Source organism: Thermobia domestica, chromosome 3 (genome assembly GCF_964235325.1).
Source record: "Thermobia domestica chromosome 3, izTheDome1.hap1.1, whole genome shotgun sequence".
NCBI classification, from domain to species: domain Eukaryota; kingdom Metazoa; phylum Arthropoda; class Insecta; order Zygentoma; family Lepismatidae; genus Thermobia; species Thermobia domestica.
Window position 1 is genome coordinate 111,327,873 of NC_137456.1, and position 21,944 is coordinate 111,349,816.

The window sequence follows — 21,944 nt, forward strand, 5'->3', positions numbered from 1 at the left end:
TGTCGAGCAATTTAACAGAAAGACAAAATAAAAATATAAAATTGATTTTGAAAACATATATTTATAAAAATCAAACTAAGTGGTCTAAGTATATTTATCAAGTCCAGTACACATTAAATAGTAGTGAAAATTCTGTAACTCGTAAAACTCCAAGTGAGTTATACTTAGGAAGAAAGATGTTTAATCCTTTAGATGTAAACTGGATTTTAGATCTAGGAATTCTTGAAAGTACTCAAGATAAAGCTGAAATGAGTAAAACTATTGTAGATAATATTGAGTTGGCCTGGAAAAGGAAAGAGAAATTGTATTCTAGAAAACATAGAGATATAGATTTACCTATTGGAGAAAAAGTATTGGTTAAGAAAGTAACTAAATCTTCTTTGGAGAAACGTTATCAACCTACATTAGATAGCCAATATCAGGGTCCGTTCGAAATTTTGAGCTATCCAACAAAGAACACAGTATGGTTACAACTTGTAGCTGATAAGAAAGTAAAGATTAAACGTCATGTCAGTTTCATAAAGAAATTTTATCCAGCAAAAGAAAATAATAATGAAAATTAAAATAATATGTATAGATTCTGTAAAAACTGTAATCCACTTCACTGTTAATATATGTTATGTGTTATATATATTTGTGTACTGTGCTCTGTTTGTACAATTCTGCAGGTTCGGAATTGGGTGTTTTTGGCCATGGCTGTGTTTGTTGTGTTTGTCCGAGAGAACCTTCCCATAGAAGAATGGAAATAAATCAGGACCATCAGGTGGATAAGCAAGAACAATACCGTCATCAATCCTGTTATCTTTCTGCAGTTATGGTGCGTGCTTCGTCGATTGGACAATGAACTAAAAGGAGCTCCGAAACAACTAACGATTTGTTTGTGAAGAATTTCCATCGGTGAGTTCGTTCCATTATTCTTTACTGCATGCCGGGCATGGAAGATGAACTTACTCCGAAATGTTAAATAACTGTTTGTTTAATTAAATCACCCGGAAAGGGGGGAAATTTAATATGAGACATTTCTATCGTAAGTTCAGAAAAAGAACTTGAAAACTCTCGATCAGCTGATTAGTTAAATAAACTTGTATATGGAAACATTGGCTCTGTAGGTCAATGTCAGGGTTTGATATTCGTTTGTTCGAAGGGATTAAAACGCCATCTATCTTTTGTAATCTACTCGTACCTATTGCGTTTCCTTTAGATTGGAACATGAGGTAAGAAGGGGTAGGAGCTTAGAAATTGTGTCCGTTAAATTGATAAATTGTTAAATGTGATTTCGGTATAGTGTTTGGATATAAGTGCTCCTACACAGAAAGTAGCCGGAATAATATTGTCAAATTTATGTAAGTGCCATTGATATGCAGCTCGTCAGGAAATTGTAAGTACAAAATTTAAATCTATTTTTTTTCTTTCCATTTCGGCCCAACTGTTACAACTTTTTGGTGAGTGGTATGTCTTTGGTCACTAGTTTAATTTAAATTGTTATATTTGGGGATTAAATTCAATTTGTGTAAATATTTGATATATGAAACCTTTCAAAAGTACAACTAGTAAATTTAATTTGGAATATAAAATTAGTGAAATGCGAATGTATGAAAATTCCGGACTACCATTCAAAAAGGGAAAGGGTACTATTGAGCAATGTTGTTTTGTGTTAGCACAGTTATATTGTTATTGTTGAATTTACTTTTATGTTGAAGAAATTATACAATAAATTGTTCGAGTTGAAGTATATTTATAATTTCCAAGAAAAAGGATTACTTGCCTAATCTATTCCGCATTAAGGGGAATCCTAAAATACCCTTTCATAGGTAGTGGATTACTTGGTAACAAGACTGCCGCTACAACCCAAGACCGTCCCTGAGTAGCCTGGACGTCATTCGCTTGGAGATCTTCATATCTCGGGCCATCACTGCTTGTTTACGAACGGAATTTCTCCTTACATGCGATGCTACTGCTTTAACAGCTTCTGGAATCCTTGCATTTTGTGGACGATCCTGAACGAACCCAAAATTGTGCAGTATGTTTTATTTAGCGTGTTGAAACATTCACTAGCTGTTTTTCCAACTCTGTAGCGCTACCACTGCTGCCCGTTCTTGTAATCACCCCACTTCATTCTTCTGTGCGGGACAGGGGCGTACGCAGGGACTGGGTCCTGGGGTCCGGACTCCCTCGAAATCCCTTCTTTTTTGTAAATGTAGTCTACTTTTAGGGGCAATTTTAGAAATTTTCATATAATTTAGCCTCAAATTGTATTTGGATCCCCTCCGAAATGCTTTAGACCCCTCCCGAAATAAATTCCTGGGTACGTCCCTGGTGCGGGATATATGTCTCCCTTTCCACAGCAGCACTCACAATGAGCCATCGCACATTCCACGGCCAGATGTGTTCATTCTCTTCATAATGGACTGTGTTGTAGCCTGTGGAACTTTGTAACAGTATTTATGGCCAGACTAGGTATAATTAGGTCAAGAAAATCTCTTTTTAAATGTTTTCTACTCACACTCGCGGGTAGCATCATTTAATATATAGGGTTAAAAGAAAGCTGTTGTCACTTATACAGAGCTTTCGAAAGAGAAATCAGTGGTTAAAACTCGGATATTTTCTTTGAAAATATACTTCATCGCAGATAGTTTTGTAGGGTGTATGAAAAATCCTTTTCATTAGAAAACAGTAATTATTTGATGATAATTTTGAAGTAATACTACAGTCAGACTTCCACATGTAACGCTAATTCTGTCGTGAACTATGTTACATATGCCCTGATTCTAAATGTTTAGGCAATACACGAGATTATCTGGAATGATTCAACACATTAATGAACTTCATATACAGATTATTATTCTTCAACTTATATCTTGTTCGATACCTTAAAATATTGTACATTCAGATTACACAAGATGGTACCTCGTTACATTTGTATTTTTCTAGTTACTATAGCAACGACATTAAAACAAGTAAACAAATCGTCATAGCAATGATAACAAAATCTCAATATAATACAAAATATTTAAATTATTTATTCATATAATTTCTTCTTCTTCTTGATAGCTTGTGCCTTTTTAAATAGCTCATTTTGCCCGTAAATATAAATAATATTTAAAAGTACATAAGAATTATACATTATCGTTGTATAATGGCTCCCGAATTACTGAGACTTCTTAGTTTTTGAATAACCCTCGTATATATATATATATTACAATTCATAAAATAACATATCATTTTCATTTTATCCCAATATCATCTTTATATTTATTTCATAATCAATTTTATTCTAAGTCTATAAAATTACCGACGATAAGGAGATATTCAAAATGCGCTACGTTTGTTGGTTATTTTTAGGTCTTAAATAAATTCTTTAATTCGATGCCATTTACACATATTAACAATAAAGTTGATGTACGTTAAAATGCAACTTAAACCTGTTTCATTTATTCGGGCATAGTTAGCATACATTTGATAGACAATATTTGTATCTTTGCGAATAGAATACGAGCGAAGTAGAATTACAATGAAATCAGAACAAGATTCAAAGTGAAACAAAACAAAAACCAATTAATATCACAAAACGAATAACACTTTCAAATATATATTATTATTAGTTACTATCATTTAAAGGATTTAAAACATTGTCATTTAAGTTTAAATTACTGTTTTTATATTTTTGCGAATCCATTGCTAGCGTGTTTTTAATCCAATCCACTTCAACCACATTTAGGTTAAGTGACACTATTAAAAGATTCGATTAGGTTACATTGAATAGCACAATCTTGATTACGGTCCTGCGTATTGTTTACTTCACTAATTCTTTGGTTACTATTTCAAAAATATCTGCCACCTAGGTAATTATTACGAAATCTGGGATTTCGTGAGAAATTAGCTCGATTATTTACATTATTTCTAGAAATGGTACTATTATTATTTCTGTTTCCTCTGAAGTTAGGTTCTGTCGTATTGTCGTTACGAGAAAATCTAACATTATCTCGTACTAGGATTACAATTCTCTAACATGTATATTTCGAACAGAAATATAATTAGCTTGATTTCTATTACTATTACTTTGCAATATAACCTTACTTCCATAATTTTGAACAATCATAATTAAATGATTGAAATTTATACATTGTGACGAGATTAATACTTGTTGAAGCTTAAACGGTAGTAATATTCGTACTGAGGCGATAATACGCGACTTCTGTTGGTAAGAATTGATTTGTTTCAAATCGTTATACAGTGCGATCACAAAATCAGTAAGGTTTTTATCGACTTTTGGATCAAAACGTCGATTCCTGATCTGAGCATCCCTGTCTGCTAACATGAAGTCATTTTCGAAATTAGCTAGCAACGTATTTTTGAAATCAGAATAGTTACGCAAACTACTGCTAATTGCTTTAAACCAAACAGAACAGAGTGGTAACAAAATATGCGGTATTATCTTAAGAAAATTGGCCTTACCTATGCCAATTAACTCGCACTCTTGCTCAAATTTTTCTAGAAACATGCTTGCAGGGATGTCTTCTGATCAGCCACTGAATTTGGTTAGTGACCTTATTTCACTGAATTTCACCTTCAGATGTTTTCGGTGCGTATAATTCCTGCGAGGTATCCTTCTTTCTTCATTCTCCGTATTTGAAATAATATTCTCCCTGTCAGAACAAATTTCGGATGAATTGTTGTGTTCTTCGCAGTGTCTTGGTTCAGGCACAACATTGAGGGCAGGGTCAGGAGTACAGTTGACCGCACAGATCTTCTCTTTAATAATATGGATTTCTTCCTGCAATCTTCGAATTTGATTGGCATGTTCGTTGACTTGGGTTTCAACTACGTCAACATTACTTTTCACCAATGCAAAGCTATGAACCATCTGTTCCATCCTATTGTCAGTTACTTCCAATTTGGTATTTATCTCTTCCAATCTGGAATCCAATTCATACCCTATTTGTTGTGTCACTTGTTCCAACCTGGTGTCCAATTTGGAATCCGTTTGTTCCAATCCGATATCCAACTCATGTCCTATTTGTCGTATCACTTGTTCCAACCTGGTGTTCAATTTGGAATCAATGTTTTGTGTCACTTGTTCCAACCTGGTGTCTAATTTGGAATCCATTTGTTCCAATCTGGTATCCATTTGTTGTGACATGGAATGCATTTGTTGTCCTAGCTGCTGTAAAAGTTTAACTACATCTGATGAAGTTTCACTTCCAGGAACATCAACTTCTTCAATTCCGGTATTCACATTCATTATGGGTCTTCTGTAGATTTTTCTTTTATTACGAAGCAATAAATAATTCATGGTGATGAGAGATAGTTTACTTTTAATTCTAACTGATCTCCAAAGTCCATGGTTCCGGCACTATATAATATGTAACGCTAATTCTGTCCTGAACTATGTTACATATACCCTGATTCTAAATGTTTAGGCAATACACGAGATTATCTGGAATAATTTAACACATTAATACACTTCATATACAGATTACAATTCTTCAACGTATATCTTGTTCGACACCTTAAAATATTGTACATTCAGATTACACAAGATGGTTCCTCGTTACATCTATATCTTTCTAGTTACTATAGCAACGACATTAAAACAAGTAAACAAATCGTCATAGCAACGATAACAAAATCTCAATATAATACAAAATATTTAAATTATTTATTTATATAATTTCTTCTTCTTCTTCTTGATAGCTTGTGCCTTTTTAAAATAGCTCATTTTGCCCGTAAATACAAATAATACTTAAGTACATAAGAATTATACATTATCGTTGTACGCAATTCCTGATCAAAACATTAGCAGAGTGATCGCTTACATACACAAATTTTTGATCAACTCACTGCATAATTTATGGTCAGGTAAATGTAGTACAGAGGGAACTGACTCCGATTTAAGAAGTTTTCTAAGACAGTTTTTGGTATGGTTATCAATGATTTAACAGGACATTTGGAATTTGTACATATATAACAACAAGAATTATGTGAAAATGATCCTGCCATAAAGATTTTGTGCCAAATAAACACCAGCATTCCCGGAGTGATGAGGAGAAAGATACATCACATTTAACTTAGCAAATACATTATGATGGAACTGCTTGTCCTGACATCTGAGAACGGTTGTTAGTACATAATAGGTGATGTTACTATTCCTAATTGTTTTGAACTTCATATACAAAGCAACTTTCTATCTACCTCATATATGTACCCGACTGAACTCATTATGCATAAACACTATCATAATGCGTCCTGTAATAAATTTTAATTTTATTTTTCACTTTAGATTTGGAACATGTCTTATTCATTATTAATGCATTAAGAACGACTTGTTTCATGATAGCATTAACTTCCAACTACAATAATACTGGTACTTCCGCATCATACTGTTGTATCGTTAAAAGATTTAATACTACAATTACATTTAACACAAAATTAATACACTATGTTTTACTTACCTGCAATTGCTCGATTAACTTCTTTAAACTTTCGTAATCTTTGGCATTTAGATTCTTCTTGTTCGCGTAATTAATAGAATGATCTTTTTGGCAGTTTGTGCATACATATTTGTGAACTCTGTCGGCTTTCGATTGTAATCTTTTAACACATCTTTCATGGAACAAATTTAAGCATCGATTGCAACGTATATAAAGCCTAAAAACAAAACGAAATGTTGGAGGTATTAAAACAGAGCTCTGAGTTAGTATTACTAACAATAAGAAGAATGTTGTACATTTCTAATGTCTACAAAGTATGCTAAGAATACACTTATTATTTTTTCCCACTTTTAATTCAAGTACACTTCTGTTAACCTTTGCGGTTTCAAAAGAATGACTGCAGAAAAATACAATATTATACAGAATATTGCCAGTCACTAGAAATTTCAATTTTACTTCCAAATTGAATCATTGACACTGTATTTGCTCATATAATTTTTAAGGAATTACTTAACTCTATTTTTGTTCCATGAATTTTATGCACAATTCTTTTTATAAATTTATCTCTAATTCGACCACTGTCTATAGGATTGGTAGTTGTTCTGCAAAGGTCAGTTTTCACACTCCATGAGTATTGTTCATTTCGCATGAGTTGTTCTAATTCTCTATATTACTTATTCCTTTCTCTCTGTGCACTCTTACTGACCAACTCTTATTTATTATTAGTTTTCTCTCTTTCCAAAGTATGTTCTTCACTTTCATCTTGGCAACACTATCATGTGACTATCGATGCCATCACGGCGATACTCTCATATTCCGTCCTTTTCTCTAATAATTTTCCCTCTTTTTTCCCTTCCTGTTATTGAAGTGTAATGAGAAAGTCGAAATAATTTCTTTTTAATTTTCTTCTTTAATTTAGTGTTTGCTGGACATATAGTATTGGCAACATTGCTGTAATTCTTACGTAGGTTTATTGACAGAGTAAATACCAGCTATATTGCTTCAACCAGTTATACTACAATGCCTATGAGTCCGATGGCAGAATTTTCTTTGTTTTTCTGCAATGAGCTTTTGTAAGTCAAAAATCTTCTGCAAAAATTTTCTGCAGAAGAAACACTTGTGATTTTTAAAAATACGCTTTACGCGACGTAAAAAAAACTGTTCAAACTATATTTGTGCGAGTCGTCCGTGCATTTAAGAAATCTACGTATAGCAGGCATGTTTTTACACTTTTCTGTTGGCTATATATATATATTCTCTCTGGCAATTTTTCTGCACAGACCGCCCTATGCTACTGATAATGACTTCTGTTGTATCGTAATGCTTCTCGTGAAGCTGTTATTTCACCTGGGCGAATTGCACTAACTCATATCCCTCATAAACCAGAAATACGAGGAATTTTCGAGTACCTAACATTGCTAGTTACACAGGACACCATGCATAACATTAACTACGTAACACCTACCATTGTTATGCAAGATGATGGACGTCATCATCAATAAATGCCGTCGCATTCTTCTAAATACGGGACTGTGATGCAAGAAACTGCAGTGACACACAAAATCGTAAAGTATAATCCCAGTGAATTATAAAGCAATGAACGTCACTTTGCACAGAACGCAACGTTTCGGACGTGATCCAGAATCCTTCCAGTCATTGGATTACTGCTTCAAGTATGATTCAAACGAGCGAGTCCAGGTTCCGCCCAAGGAAGATAGCACCTTCTCTTTCGCAGCTGTATAGAAAGTATTGTGCAATTGCATAGTATTAGCATTTTTGCACCTAGGTGGTTTGATGGGGATATACAGCGCGCCTTAAAGTTTGTGCAACCCAAGAACGCTGTGCACGATGTAGGCACGTTTTTCTTTTCCTTTCTTTCTTTTAAAACAGTTTAACGTCCCACGATTATGCTCCGAGGCAAAGGAAGATGATGTGATGATAATGAAAGAGATGGCGGAATGAAGGAGGTGAGAGGAAATGGGAAACTTATGCAAATTGTGATTGTTAACCACAAACCTCATTTGGCGAGAGCTGGGATCCAACCAGAGACCCTATTTACAAGAGTTGAGCGCTCCACTGGGCTACCTCAACTCTCTGAACACGCACGCCTACTTTCGGAACTAATTCCCACGCATTCGATCCATTTCCAGCAGGGAAGAAAGGAAGTGAATTGCATTGTTGTCTGGGATAGCCCTGATGGGAGTTTGTCTTGAAGGGCATCCTTATCTTCCCGAAACACTTTTATTCATCGCCCATTCGTCACCTACTGCATACTTCATATCATCATTGAAATGAATTCTATACACTCACAAGCAACTTCAACCTTGATCCATGCACATTGTTCTAACCTGTGAACATTTCCTTAGGGCTCTTTTACGGTGCTTGAAATCCCCGCAATGACTTTAGAACACTGCAGTATTTGACTAAGAAACAGCCTTTCCGGGCAGTGGTAGAGCGCTGATCTTTGGTATCCCTGGTTCCTTGTTCAATCCCAGCACTCGCCAAGTGGCTTTGTGGTGAACAGACAACGTGTACAGTTTTTCTTGGTGTTCTCCCACCATTTCGTCCATTAACACCATTACCGTGTCTCTTAAGACTATTACTATAATCACGGGAAGTTAAACTAAAACATAGCTTTTCCTCCACAGTTGCTTGTCTAACTTTTCGTTATCGAATACCTATGGCTATCTGACTCACGCCTCTCAGATGACAGCAGAGTTATCCAATCTATGCATAAATAGATCGAAATCACATGTGACGTTCTTTGTAGGCTGCTGTTGAATTCAGTTAGCTTGTACTTTCATTTCTTTCTATGTGTTTTGTATATATTCCAAACAAAGGAAAAGTGTGAAAAGAGAATTACGAGTCTGATTTCCACAGAACTGCACGTTCGCTACAAATTACTGCATCCATTTTTCTACTACGTTTACGTTTTTGAATTCTTTAAACACTGTTTAGAAATGTGAAAGAAATGATTGCATAGCAAATATAACGAACAACTAACTGGGTAGTTATTTTAAATAAAGAATAATAAAATACTTACTGAGATTCGTCATATGGCTGTCTACATATGCAATACAATTCGGGAGATTCTTGTGTATGCTTGCATTCATTACAAATAAATTCTGTTAAGGGTTTACTCGTATCCTTGGAAAGACCCATACATTCAACATGAAACCAGTTGGAACATATATCACAACCAATGTAAATTCTGTGAATAGAAATATTCTATAGTAGTTACGATATTTTATTACAGAGTACTGTGCACACCAAACGAAAATTTGTACACAAGACTTGCTTCCAATCATAACAAAGTGACGGGAAACAAATTCACCTACATTTATGATTCATTAACACTGTTCGCATTTTGGAAGACATTTTACATGTAGATTAATTAACAAATTCACCTGAACTTAACTTCACTTTCTTTTATCATTAACTTTGCGGGTATATTTAGAAAACATTTTAGACGTTCAATTTGGTTTCAATGTGTAAGCAATCAGGATTATTCGAAAAACACCATTTTTTAAAAAAATGGTTTACGTTCTTTCTTTATTACTATTTAACTCTGAAAAATATGTATAATTTACATCACGAATCTTTACCTTATCAATGTACTTGTTTTAAAAATATTTATAAATACGCTTCTTACTTCATAGTAATTGACTCGATTTACGTCAGTCGATTATAAGATATAAAACTAATAATGGCAACGGTTTCTATGGCTGTTGGATGTCATATTTGCCAGAAAAATTCCTTCAGTATTTTATAAATTTTTTAAAATTTTTTTCTTCTGTTTTTCACTATTTTATCCCGAAATTCTACATTCACTGCTACAACACAGGCGTAGCATTTTTGGAGAATACAACTGCTTTTTTAAGGAGAAGTTCCAGGTAATATTTTCGTTTATTTAGCTTATTCTTTCATATTACCTATAAAATCTTGGAAACAATTATCATCAGTAATTTTTCACTGAAAATGTGTTAAGATTTCTCAACCAAGTACAGCTCCAATTACCTTTAAGCTTTTTGCATTATTAAGTAGCATAGTATAGCGTTAGTTCATTGAGTGTCCATGATGTTCATTAATTTATTTCCTTTACTCAACGTTAGTACATTGTACGGAATGAATTCCTCACATTTTTTGTGTATTTAGTGATCATTACCCATCAAATAAATGATAACATGACAAAAGTTCGTACCAAAAAAATTAATTTGCTATCTTTAAATTACATACAATACACATAGATTTCAATTTTGATTACTTGTATAACAGAAATACAAGTATTTTAGAAAAACTTAAAATGAATCAAAAGACTGCGATCTTGGCCAATAATTAGGTTTTTGGATCAGGGGTCACAAAATTTTTGAACGGCCTCTAAATCGAGTTTTCGTATTTTCCACGGAATAAGCACATCATACGGAGTTAACTGATAGTTCGGGTTTGGCTACACTATATGTGGTTCTTCAGTCATAAGGAGTACAAGCAAATTTTTGTTAAAATATATTCGATATTTTGGGCCAATTGGATCAGGCGCCACAAAATGTTTCAACAGCCCCTAAATCGAGTATGGGTTTGGCTACACTATGTTCTCCAGATATAAGGCCTACAAGAAAATTTTTGTTGAAATATATTGGATCTTTTGGGCCAAAAAATTGATCTCATTAATTGTTATGTCACTATTTAACTTCCAACAAAATAGATAACTCATATTGATTACAAAAAACTTCTATTAAATGGAAATACACAGTACTGAGAAATTTAGTTTGGAAAAGATTTTCATTTTGTGGTAGTGACGAAAATAATTTTAAACATTCCTTTTTAATCATATGAATACTTTATCTAATTATGGAATCAGATAAATAGAACAATCTATATACGTACTTAATTTCATATGGAGTTTTGCAAACACAATTGAGCTTCTTTTTGCCCTCTGATCCTCCACCACATCGTTGATTCTTGGGTTTCGCCGCAACCATGAAGTAAGAAGATGGCCTCATATCTCTAGAATTGTCGATCACTACAGCTGTTGATTTGCCCTTCAGATAACATTCTATCTCTTTCTGCTTATTACATTCTGCTTTTCTTCTTGCAATTAATTCCAGCGTTACATCCTTCTACAGGGAAAAGAAAGAAAGACAAAACATGTATTGCTGTAAATTTTAAATTAAAATTTCGCAAAATACAATAAATATAAGTAACAGCACATTAGAAAAACAAAGACTGATTTAATTATTTATTGTAGTGAAATCTGTTAACTTGGTCGCGTCTCTAACTTGGCCATCTGCGTAACTTAGTCCCATTCTAACTACTCTGGTGAAAAAAAAAAAAAAAAACTTCGATGAGGTCTGACAGACCCCGATTGTTTCTTTTACGAATATTGTTGTTTTTTTTTTCTTTTTTTTTCAAAAATCCAATGCTGAGCAACGTCCTTAATCTTTACCATTGTTCTGGCATTTTTCAATGAAGTTGTAATCTCACACACACATTCCAACGTACATTTGTAAAGTTCCATGTATGTACTTTTAAAGAAATGTAATTTCATTCCTGTTTTGAAGATGGACTAGCCGCAGAAGGTAGAGCCTTCTCTACAGCAGTGGCACCTATTGTGTCGTTTTGAGAATTCTATGTATAAAACATCAAATTTATAATTGCCAAAGCTAAAAATAAATGCCTATATGAAAATTGAATTTGCCATTCCCGACATTAAATAAAAAATAGTACACTCTGGTGAGGTACCTCAAACCCCAAGTAACTCAAATTGGAAATGGCTTTTAATTCATACAATGATAGTTCACATCAAATTGTGGGGATATAAAGAAAACAGCACTATCAACTACCTTTAAATTTAGAGAGGACCAAATAACGACTGGGGTTTGTGAGACTCCACTAGAGTAGTTAAGAGTTATATTAAGTTATACTACTCGATATGGTAAATTGACTACCACTCTAACTCAAAACTAGGCTGCATTGAGGAAACGTTATTCCTACGCTATTAATGTTAAATTCACATTTGCGAGCTCCCTCGTGGCTATATACGAGGCTCGTAGTTAGTGTTGTTAGGAAATTCGGGTTCGAATCCCGATGGGAGCTCATGTGGTTCAGATGTCACGTTAAGCAATTGGTCCACGACTTACATTCGTAGTGCCTATTGAAAGGGATACTAAACTTCAAATCAACCCTTTCAGAATATTGTAAAATTCTCTCACTTTATGTAAGGTAGAGCAATTATTGTACACTGGAATTTGGACTTTTCCATCACCTTTTATTATAAAAGATCACCTTAAATTTGATATGCTACTTGAGATTTTCTCTCTCGCTCCTTTTTAGGTTCTTGCACCACCGTAATGTCAATATGTAATTCCACGGAATGTGCTTCGTTTCTTTATGAAGCTCATATAAAGAAATTTTATTTATGCCTCATTTTCATTCGTAGTTCTTGTATTTCGTTTCCAATGTCTAATTGCATGGAGTCTCTTCTCGTCTTACTTGTTTCTTTTCCTCTTTAAACCGTTTTAACCTTTTATTGCTAATTTTCTTGTCCATATCTAGTCTTTTCTTTCCATTGTAATTTACTATTAATTTCTTTGTGTTTCCGGCAAGTTCGCCGCTCTCCGCGAACAACATATAGTGTAACATTTTTCTATCAATTTCTACTTGCCTAATTCCACCTGCTTCATTGATCTGTTAAAATTTAACGATTAAATTAATCAGTTAAAAATTTAGTTTAAATTGAAATTAATTGATAATCATAACGATTATCATAACGATTGAAAAATTTAATCACGGGAGTTTAAATAAGAACATATCGGAAAGAACATAAAACAACAATTAAAAAGGTTATTAGTACAGTGTACTAACATTAGGACTACATACATATACCGGTGCACGTGTGTACTACATATCATACAATAAAAACTAAAATCTGTAACTATTGAGGAAGGAAATCTATAACTATTGAAGATCATAAATATTAGTAAATTTACGCAACTTTCATTAATTAGCACTGTTGAAACAAAAAAAGAAAAAAAGTTAACAGAGTGGCCGAATGTTTGACACGAAATATTGGAGGAAAAATTGACAAGAACATTACTACGTGAATAATTTAATATGTTATTTCACATTTAATAATAATAATAATAATAATAATAATAATAATAATAATAATAATAATAATAATAATAATAATAATAATAATAATAATAATAATACAAAAAACAATGTAATCTGGTTCAAACATAAATGCTAAAATCTAATATTGTTAAAGTGATTTTCAGTTTAGCATCCCTTTCATCAGCGAGGCTACATGAGACGTGGACCTACAGCTTAAAATGTGGAATCCGAACCACATGAGCTCCCGCCGGGAGTCGAACCCAGATCTCTCAAGCCAAAGACGTGTACGCTAACCGCTTAGCCACGAGGGAGCTTTCTTTTAATATTGTTGAACTCTGAAATTAGATTATTTTATTACCTGTATCTCCATTTGTAATTCTTGTTCTAACAGAGTTCTCTTCTTCACAATGTCTTTCTTAAGAAGTTCTTTATGCCTAAGAAGTAGACTTCGCATTTTTCTTGGAAGCTGTTGTCTTCGGGGCTCTTCTTGGGCTTCTTTCCATTTTCTTCTTCTTGAGCACGCAATTTCTTTTTGTTCGTCACACCTATAATATGCAGCAAGTAATGTAAATCAATCGAAAACACAGTTTGACAAGAAATACTATATAGTAATTACCAGGGCTCGAAATATTCCGAGTGGAAGATCGCCATGGTGACTAGAAATACGAGTCTGGCGTCTAGATAATTTAAGACCAAAAAATATGCTGGCTTCTATATTAAATTACGATTTGTAGGTGCCTAGTTTTGAGGTGGCTAAGTCAGATGAAAAGTTTTCGAGCACTGCTGATTAAGGTTGTTTTACATACTCATCAATTTAAATATGGGAACTAATAATTTTCGATTGAAAAAAAGTACGAAAAAGTTAAATAAAAATACAATAACTTACTTAAATTTCTTACTTGAATTTGTTAAAGTATAATTGAAATTGCACTAAAAAAGTGAAAAGAAGATTAAGAGACGGCAGAAAAATTAGGACTTGTATTTTTTAAATACTTTTTCCTAAAAGCAATATGAATTTCCATTCGTGAAATATATCACTTTTTTGGTTTACAATTAAAAATTAAAATTTTAAGGAGGTAAACATCAATAGATTTCTTTGTTTGGCTTGATTCTATGTATGAAAATGAGGACTGAGGTTCCCAAAAGAATGTATTGCCCAGCTTATCACTACTATTATTATTATTACGTAACTTACCTTCATTATTTTCACTTTTTCTTTTCCCTTTTGTGGCCTAGTGGCTAATGTCGAAGCTTTCTTTGCGTGTGGTCCGGATTCGATCCCGACTGGGAACAGAGACATGGATAAATATCCGAGTGGTGCTTCGCATCCCACTTTAAGATGTCTCATGGCCTTGTGCTGAAAAGAAACATTAAACTTCGAAGAATCAATCAATAAAATTCTATTTGTTATAAGGAACATCTACCTCGTTATATATCGGGTACATGCAGGGTGTCCGAAAAGTATCGATCCATTTTTGGGTTAATCCATTTTGATGAATAGAAATGGATATGAAAAGTGCGTATTACACACCATAAGTAAGTCAAATCAATGCAGCCCGATATGACTGCCATGGATATCGAGGCAGTGTTTCCAACCATCCGTGGTATTTTTCGATTCACTTTCAGGAAAACGCTAATTTTGTTCTCTCATTCTCAGACAACTTGAAGGTAGTTGACCATATAGGAACAATGAGGGTCAATAACGTCTCGAGGAGTAACGAACCATTTCCAGGAAAACATTAACTGTACTCTCTCATTTGCACGTAATCTGAAAGACGTTGACCAGATAGCAACGAACAGCGGTCGTAATCTGGAGAATTCGTGGACTACCATTTGCTAATATTTTCGTCAACGTTACCACACAGAATCTCCAATGCGGATAAACATCCAATTGCTGATCATCAGGTTCCGCCGAAGTGAGTTCTCGACAAGAAACGTTCCGGATGGCCATCAACGTCGCAGGACACTGTGGAGACTATACGACAGACGATCGAGCAGAGTCCTAAGGCATCGGTACATCGTCTTACTCGAGGACACAGCATTCCAAAATTTCCAGGTGTACTGAAGAAAAAAAGGCCTAATTACATCCAAGTGCTTTATTATCTTAAACCTGAGGACAATGCAGCACGCGTGGCCACGTTCACCGACCTCCTCGAGGCAATGAACAGAAAATTTGTTGTAACACATACTGTTAAGTGATAAAGCTACATTTCACATCTGTAGTTTCGTCAATAGCCACAACAGCAGGGTATGGGCTGAAGAGCAGCCACATACGGCCATGGTATGGGAAGAAACACTCCTAAGTTGAATGTATGGTTGAGATTCATTCAACAGCGTATTTACGGACCATGTATGTTTGCTGAAGAAACAGCCACCTCCACAACGTACATCAACATGCTTCAGCAATTCCTGGAGCCAGAATTATTTGCTGACAGACAACAATCTGGATACGGTGCTATTCCAAAATGTCAGCACCTCACTTCACTTTGCTCGAATTGTCCGTGATTACCTGAACCAGATCTTCGCTGGATTCGGAAGTAATAACCATAGTTCTGGTCAGCACGTTCAGCTGACCTGAAACCCTTGGACTTTTTGTATGAGGATTACATCAAAAGTCAAATGTACAAGGTCAAGTTTCGAGATTTGCGACACCTGGATGAATGAATTATGACAATGATGTAGATTCTAACCACGGTACTCTTGCAGAGTTTGTTACGGTCTACTGTTGGTGTAAGTATGTCAATTAATGCAGGGTGGTCATGTCATACTACAATAATTTGACAAATTTATGGTATATTCTATGGTACTCTGTACTTATTTCTATGAAAGTAGGTTAACGTAAAAATGGATCGATCCTTTTCGGTCACTCGATGTGTGTGTGTGTGTTGATTTTGAGTTTAACGTCCCGTTCAGCAGTGAGAGTATATGGAACGTGGACCTACTGATTAACGTGGAATCCGAACCACATGAGCTTCCGCCGGGAATCGAACCTGGGTCTCCCACGTCAAAGGCGCGTACGCTGTGTGTGTAAGAGAGAGAGAGTTAGTGAGTGAGTGTGTGTGTGTGAGAGAGAGAGAGAAATACTGAAATAAAGAGTACTAAGATAACTGTCAAATTTAAATACGAATTATCTACTTGTTTGATTTTAAATACATACTCTTTTTTCATTAAGACTGAAATATTACAAAAACTGAAAGGATATTATGAAAGTTTCTCTGCGTAATTTTCATTTAGGGCCAGTCTTACGATCTTTTGGGTACTTTTAATAAGGTTAGAAAGATCATTGATCAATATATATATTATAGTGCGGTCAATAATAAATATATACGGTACAAGTGTAGTAATTCTTTAATGATTTTATTTGTTACTTACAATTTCACAACATAGCTAAGTGAAACAGTGTGTTCCATCAGTCGTTTAGTGTATTGATGAGATGTTTCATATTGTTAAAATTTCTACAATATTGCAACGTTTAATAATAATAATAATAATAATAATAATAATAATAATAATAATAATAATAATAATAATAATAATAAATAAAATAAAACAAAATAAAAAATGAGATACACCAATTAGCACAACCTATATGGGCAAGTATACATCCCCATGTGCTGGTTAATAAAGATATAGGAAAAAAATTATCGTTTATTACCTCTTAAACTCTTAATTTGTGTTTAAACATTGCCTAAAGATGACATACACTAACCGATAGATCACATCAAGCTAAATAAAATGAGATGCTTGAAGGAAAATTTCACAGAAGACCCGATTTAAAAGTGTGTCGTTCTGTGCCAATCTGATAGTTTATATTTCTATTCTGCCACAATAATTTATTCATTTATTTGACACTAACCGTCTTCTTGGTGTTCTTCTTCGCTTTCTTGTAATCCTTCAGGTCTTGTTGACTGCCAAAGTTCTTATTCGTTAAATTGTTCCTTCTTATCTTTTACAGCTGCTTGAACTTCTTTATTCTACCACCACATTCCCTTATCAATGAGGCCTCTTTCTTTTATTTATCCCATAATTTTCCTTGTTGTTTTCCTGAGTGCTACTAATACTTTGGTCCAATTCTCTCCTATGTTCATTTCATCTTCTTTTCATTTGCAATACTTGCGACGTGGTAATTTTCTTTCGAATCTTTTCAACACATCTCATCTGGTTTCAATCATCTCGTTCGAAAAAGAACATTTTGTCTATTTCTTTCTACTTTTTAATTGATACAGATATCGGCTACTACAAGCTGCTGATGCTCCGTTAGACTTCCACTAGTATTACTATGCAGTCCTTTGCATAAAGTAAGTTTTGTCCCCTCCATAAGATAAAGCAGTGGTGCCCCCCCCTCATGTCCATGACGCACCCCCCTCAATTGTCTATCCGTAGGTGTTCTTTCATGAAAAAAAAAAACTTTTCGATTAATTTTTACACCCCCTCAAACATATTTATATAGATTTTTAACTCCCCCCCAAATATTTCAATGACGCAGTTTGCGTCATAGCCCCCCTTGTGGGCACCCCTGAGATAAAGTGGATCTGAGATGCCACTGTTATATGTAATAAAGTGTAATACCTTCTTCTTATAGAAGATCTTCAGAATAGCAAGATCATATGCTTTCGCTACTTGCAGTATGTTCCCATCTTCCTTGTTGCTGTCTTCCAATCCATATCCTCCATGTTTTCTTTTATGTAATGATCTTGATCATCCGACATGACAATTTAGATCTCCTGCTAAGACAAGCTTCTCATATAAGGAACAATTCTCCAGAGTACTATCTAGCTCCATCCAAAATTCTTGCTTTGTCCCTTCATCACTCAGACTTTTGGGACATAGGCACTGATTATATTCAAGGTTCCTCTTTCTCCTAACACGAGCCTGACTATAATAATTCTGTCGCTTACTCTCTTCATATCTACCAATTTACTCTTTATATTCTTATCCAATATAATTACAACACCATTCTTTCTGTTGTTGTTCCCCGTGTATATAAGCTTGTATCCATTTCCTATTTCCTTCGATCTAACTCTACCATTTAGTCTCCTGGATGCATGTTATGATTAATCTTCTTCTTGCCGATAACTTGTAGCTTCTATCTGTCAAGGTCCCAACGTACAATCTTGCTCTTACTTTACAGCAAGAAGGCAGGATGTATCCAGTAATGATACTGCACAAAGTTCTGCTAGAAACTTGGTGACACACAAGGTGAAGCAATTAGGGAAATTCAGCCAGTTCAAACAAAGTCGAACGTCAGTGGAAAGTAATGAGTGTTCTGCGAAGCAATCTACAAGTTGCAGCTATTATGAAGCTAGCGAGTTTTGCTAATATTAGCAAAGGTTCTCAGCAGCAATTTTAAGGAAAGATCCCGAAAATGCACATGGTGGACAAAGCTTTCGCAAAAACAGAAACAATTTTGCGTGTAAGTTGCACAGGACATGCTGGAAAATGTCAGCAGTAATCCTGAGTTTCTCAATACTGTGATAACAGATGATTAAATATGGTCCAGGAGTCTAATGCACAGTCTTCCCAATCGAAATATTCATTCTCGTCTAGGTTCAAAATGATGTGAACCTAGCAAAATTGAAGTGATGTTAATGTTTCTTTAACTACTGTACCAGAAGAACGAACATTTACTATCTTTATATTCTCCGTCGCGTATGTGATGCAGTTCTTTGTAAGACATAGGATCTGTGACAGGGTGTCTATTAAAATTCGAAAATGAAATTTCGTGACTTTTTCGTGACCTTCTCTTGGCCAAATCATAAAATTTCCTAACATTTTCAAGAGCAAATTTGGGTGCGAATTAGGCCGAATTTTTGTCCATGCGATAGAAACGTACTTTGCTTGCGATTTGCTAGCGTATAAAGCCGATCACAGACATTTTTGGTGGTGAATTTTGACGTTTTATAGAACGAAATTTTTCAATCTGTACTTACATTTGTACAGTTAAAAAAAAAATCGTGACCCAAAAGCTAAATTTCGTGAATTTTCGTGACTTTCATGACCGTTTTCTGATTTCGTGACTTTTTCGTGACATTCGTGACCGATAGACACCCTGTGTGAGCATCACACAATTGGCAGATGCATCACAATGAACCTTTTCATTGCATGCAAGTGATCCACAATTTTCTGTTGCTTGCCAGATATGGCCATGGCTCCTTCCGAGTTTCGACTTTTGTCAAAAATAAAAACGAAACTCAAAGACATCCGACAGACGAGAGAGATGATATCATTTATAACGTAACGGCTAAGTTGACAGCAATTATAAAGGAGGCGTTCCAGGACAGTTTCAATGGAAAAAATATACTTGGTGTATTGAAGTTGCAAGCAAGCAAGCAATCAAAAAAAAAAAAAAAAAAAAAAAAAAAAAAAAAAAAAAAAAAGTGATAAGGAAGTTACATTAATAGTTTTTTTTTTTTAATTGCTTTATGGCCTGATTTTTTTTTCAGGCCTTACACACATGTAAAATAATCATGTTATAGATCACTTTTGAGTAATTAGTTTTTCGAAATGTTGCAACAAAATAATCACATGAAACATAGCAACGAAGGTCGAATTTCAAAGAGTGAAATTACGAGACTGGGCTGATGATCGAACCAAGGTTTCTAGCTTACACTAGCTGAGTGTTAAGCGCTGCAAACTCTTAAGTCCTTAACTACGACAGTCATATACACTCACTTTCACCTAGAGTAGTTCATAAGTCACAATAGATGTTAAATATGGTACAGTAGACCACGTAATGCAAGGTTCAAAGTACCGGAGGACTCATAAGCGTACGGCGATCAATCCTGAAGAAACAACACAAATACAGACTGAATTCATAAATTTTAGTAGAGTAATTTCTTCGAAATTTCGGAGTCACATCAGAGATAAAACACGTGATAACTTGGGGTTAAGTAACTGCAATTAGCACGTAAGCGATATGTGAAATTCTACAACTTTAGCGTCTACAACCTGCAGACAAATTATTACTTTTGTTATGGTAGCGCATTTTATAAAATATAGGCCGTTCATAGCTTTTATCTAACTTCTGATGAGTCCAGTAAATGTCATCATTCTTCACAATTCTGAACGTCTTACGTCCAACTCATCATAAGACATAAAAAAAAATGAAATGAAATCTTTGAGGTTTACGTCCCACGATTATGCCGGTTAGGCTAAAGGAGACGGTGATGATGAGTAATGAATGAAATGGTGGAATGAAGAAAGTGGGAGAAAACGGGACAACCCCGAGAAACCCCACGCATGCGGTGTTTGTCCACCACAAGGTTCACTTGGCGGGGGCTGGGATCGAACCCGGGACCCCAAGCACCAGAGATGAACGCTCTACCACTGAGCTACCACGGCCTCAAGACATAAAAAGTACATGTTTTGGTCATTGGGGATCACAACAGCATACACAGCTCAAAGTAGACAGATAGAAACAAAGGGGTTTGCGAGAAACACATAATCAAAGGTCATAGATGGATTATCATGCCGAAAACCATTTTTGTAGGCTCAAAGTCTGAGTCTAAAGTTTCCAGAAAAAGTTATATCCATGAGACTTTCAATTTAAAGATAATTTAGGTGTCTCCATCCAGTGAGTGATCAATTTGGAATTGTAGCAACATCAATCTTCAACATGGACTATTTTGTGCTTCTTTAGGTTTTGCAGTATTAGATCCTAACCACACGGGCCTATTCTTACATCCTTAATGAGGTACCTATCATTCCTTAATTAGGTAGGAATGTCAGTTACTTACTTAAAAGATTTATAAAACTTAAACTATAAGCTCTAACTCTAGTATCTCTCTATCTTTACTGTTAATTTTAAATTTTATTTATATTTTTACATCTAGGGTGGTTCTAAAATCATAATAGATGATAGTTACGGTACAACGCAGAGTATCGCTATCAACACTGAAATTAGTGGGAGGACTGACAAGAGTACAGCTCAACGCACTAGCATGGTAAGCAGCAGTCACATATTTCTACTCTTTAATATTCAATGTGTCATCATATGTAGTCTGCTGTGATTGGTAGGTCGTCACTCCTTCCTAGTTAGGAGCTTCAATGATATGAACCTCGGCCGCTTTGTTTGTTTTGTAGAATTGCTGTTTTTAATATTGTCCATTAATTACACGTTTAACCATATTTTTTCTTTATCACTTAATCTGTAAAAAAAAAAAAAATCAGTTTTTTTCTCAGTTTAATGTCCCACGATTATGCTCCGAGGCTAAGGGAAAAGGTAATGATGATGATGATGATAAACGAAATGGTGGAATGAAGACAGTAAAAGAAAACGGGAGAACCCTCGAGAACACTAACGGACACGATTTCTGACAATCAAAAACCCCAATTGGTGCGAGCTGCTATCGAACCAGAGACATCCTGAACTTCTTTTTTTTAATGTTTCGCAGTTACGCT

The 21,944-nt window shown here is 34.7% G+C and overlaps 1 protein-coding gene across 5 annotated transcripts in view; it reads right to left on the bottom strand.

The window, feature by feature from the left end:
• LOC145680664 (nucleosome-remodeling factor subunit NURF301-like) overlaps nucleotides 1-21,944 on the bottom strand; it is a 42,828-nt gene that overhangs the window by 13,830 nt on the left and 7,054 nt on the right. For 4 of the 5 annotated variants that reach the window (XM_081751450.1, XM_081751449.1, XM_081751447.1 and 1 more), the window contains exons 2-5: nucleotides 13,903-14,089; nucleotides 11,316-11,548; nucleotides 9,475-9,642; nucleotides 6,453-6,648 (exon numbers count right to left, since the gene is read on the bottom strand). In XM_081751450.1, the coding sequence (XP_081607576.1) occupies nucleotides 6,453-6,648; nucleotides 9,475-9,642; nucleotides 11,316-11,548; nucleotides 13,903-13,998 (693 nt within the window). In that variant the 5' untranslated portion in view covers nucleotides 13,999-14,089. Of the gene's footprint in view, nucleotides 1-6,452; nucleotides 6,649-9,474; nucleotides 9,643-11,315; nucleotides 11,549-13,902; nucleotides 14,090-14,739; nucleotides 14,902-21,944 lie in introns of all 5 variants that reach the window. The other variant, XM_081751448.1, reaches the window with a different exon arrangement.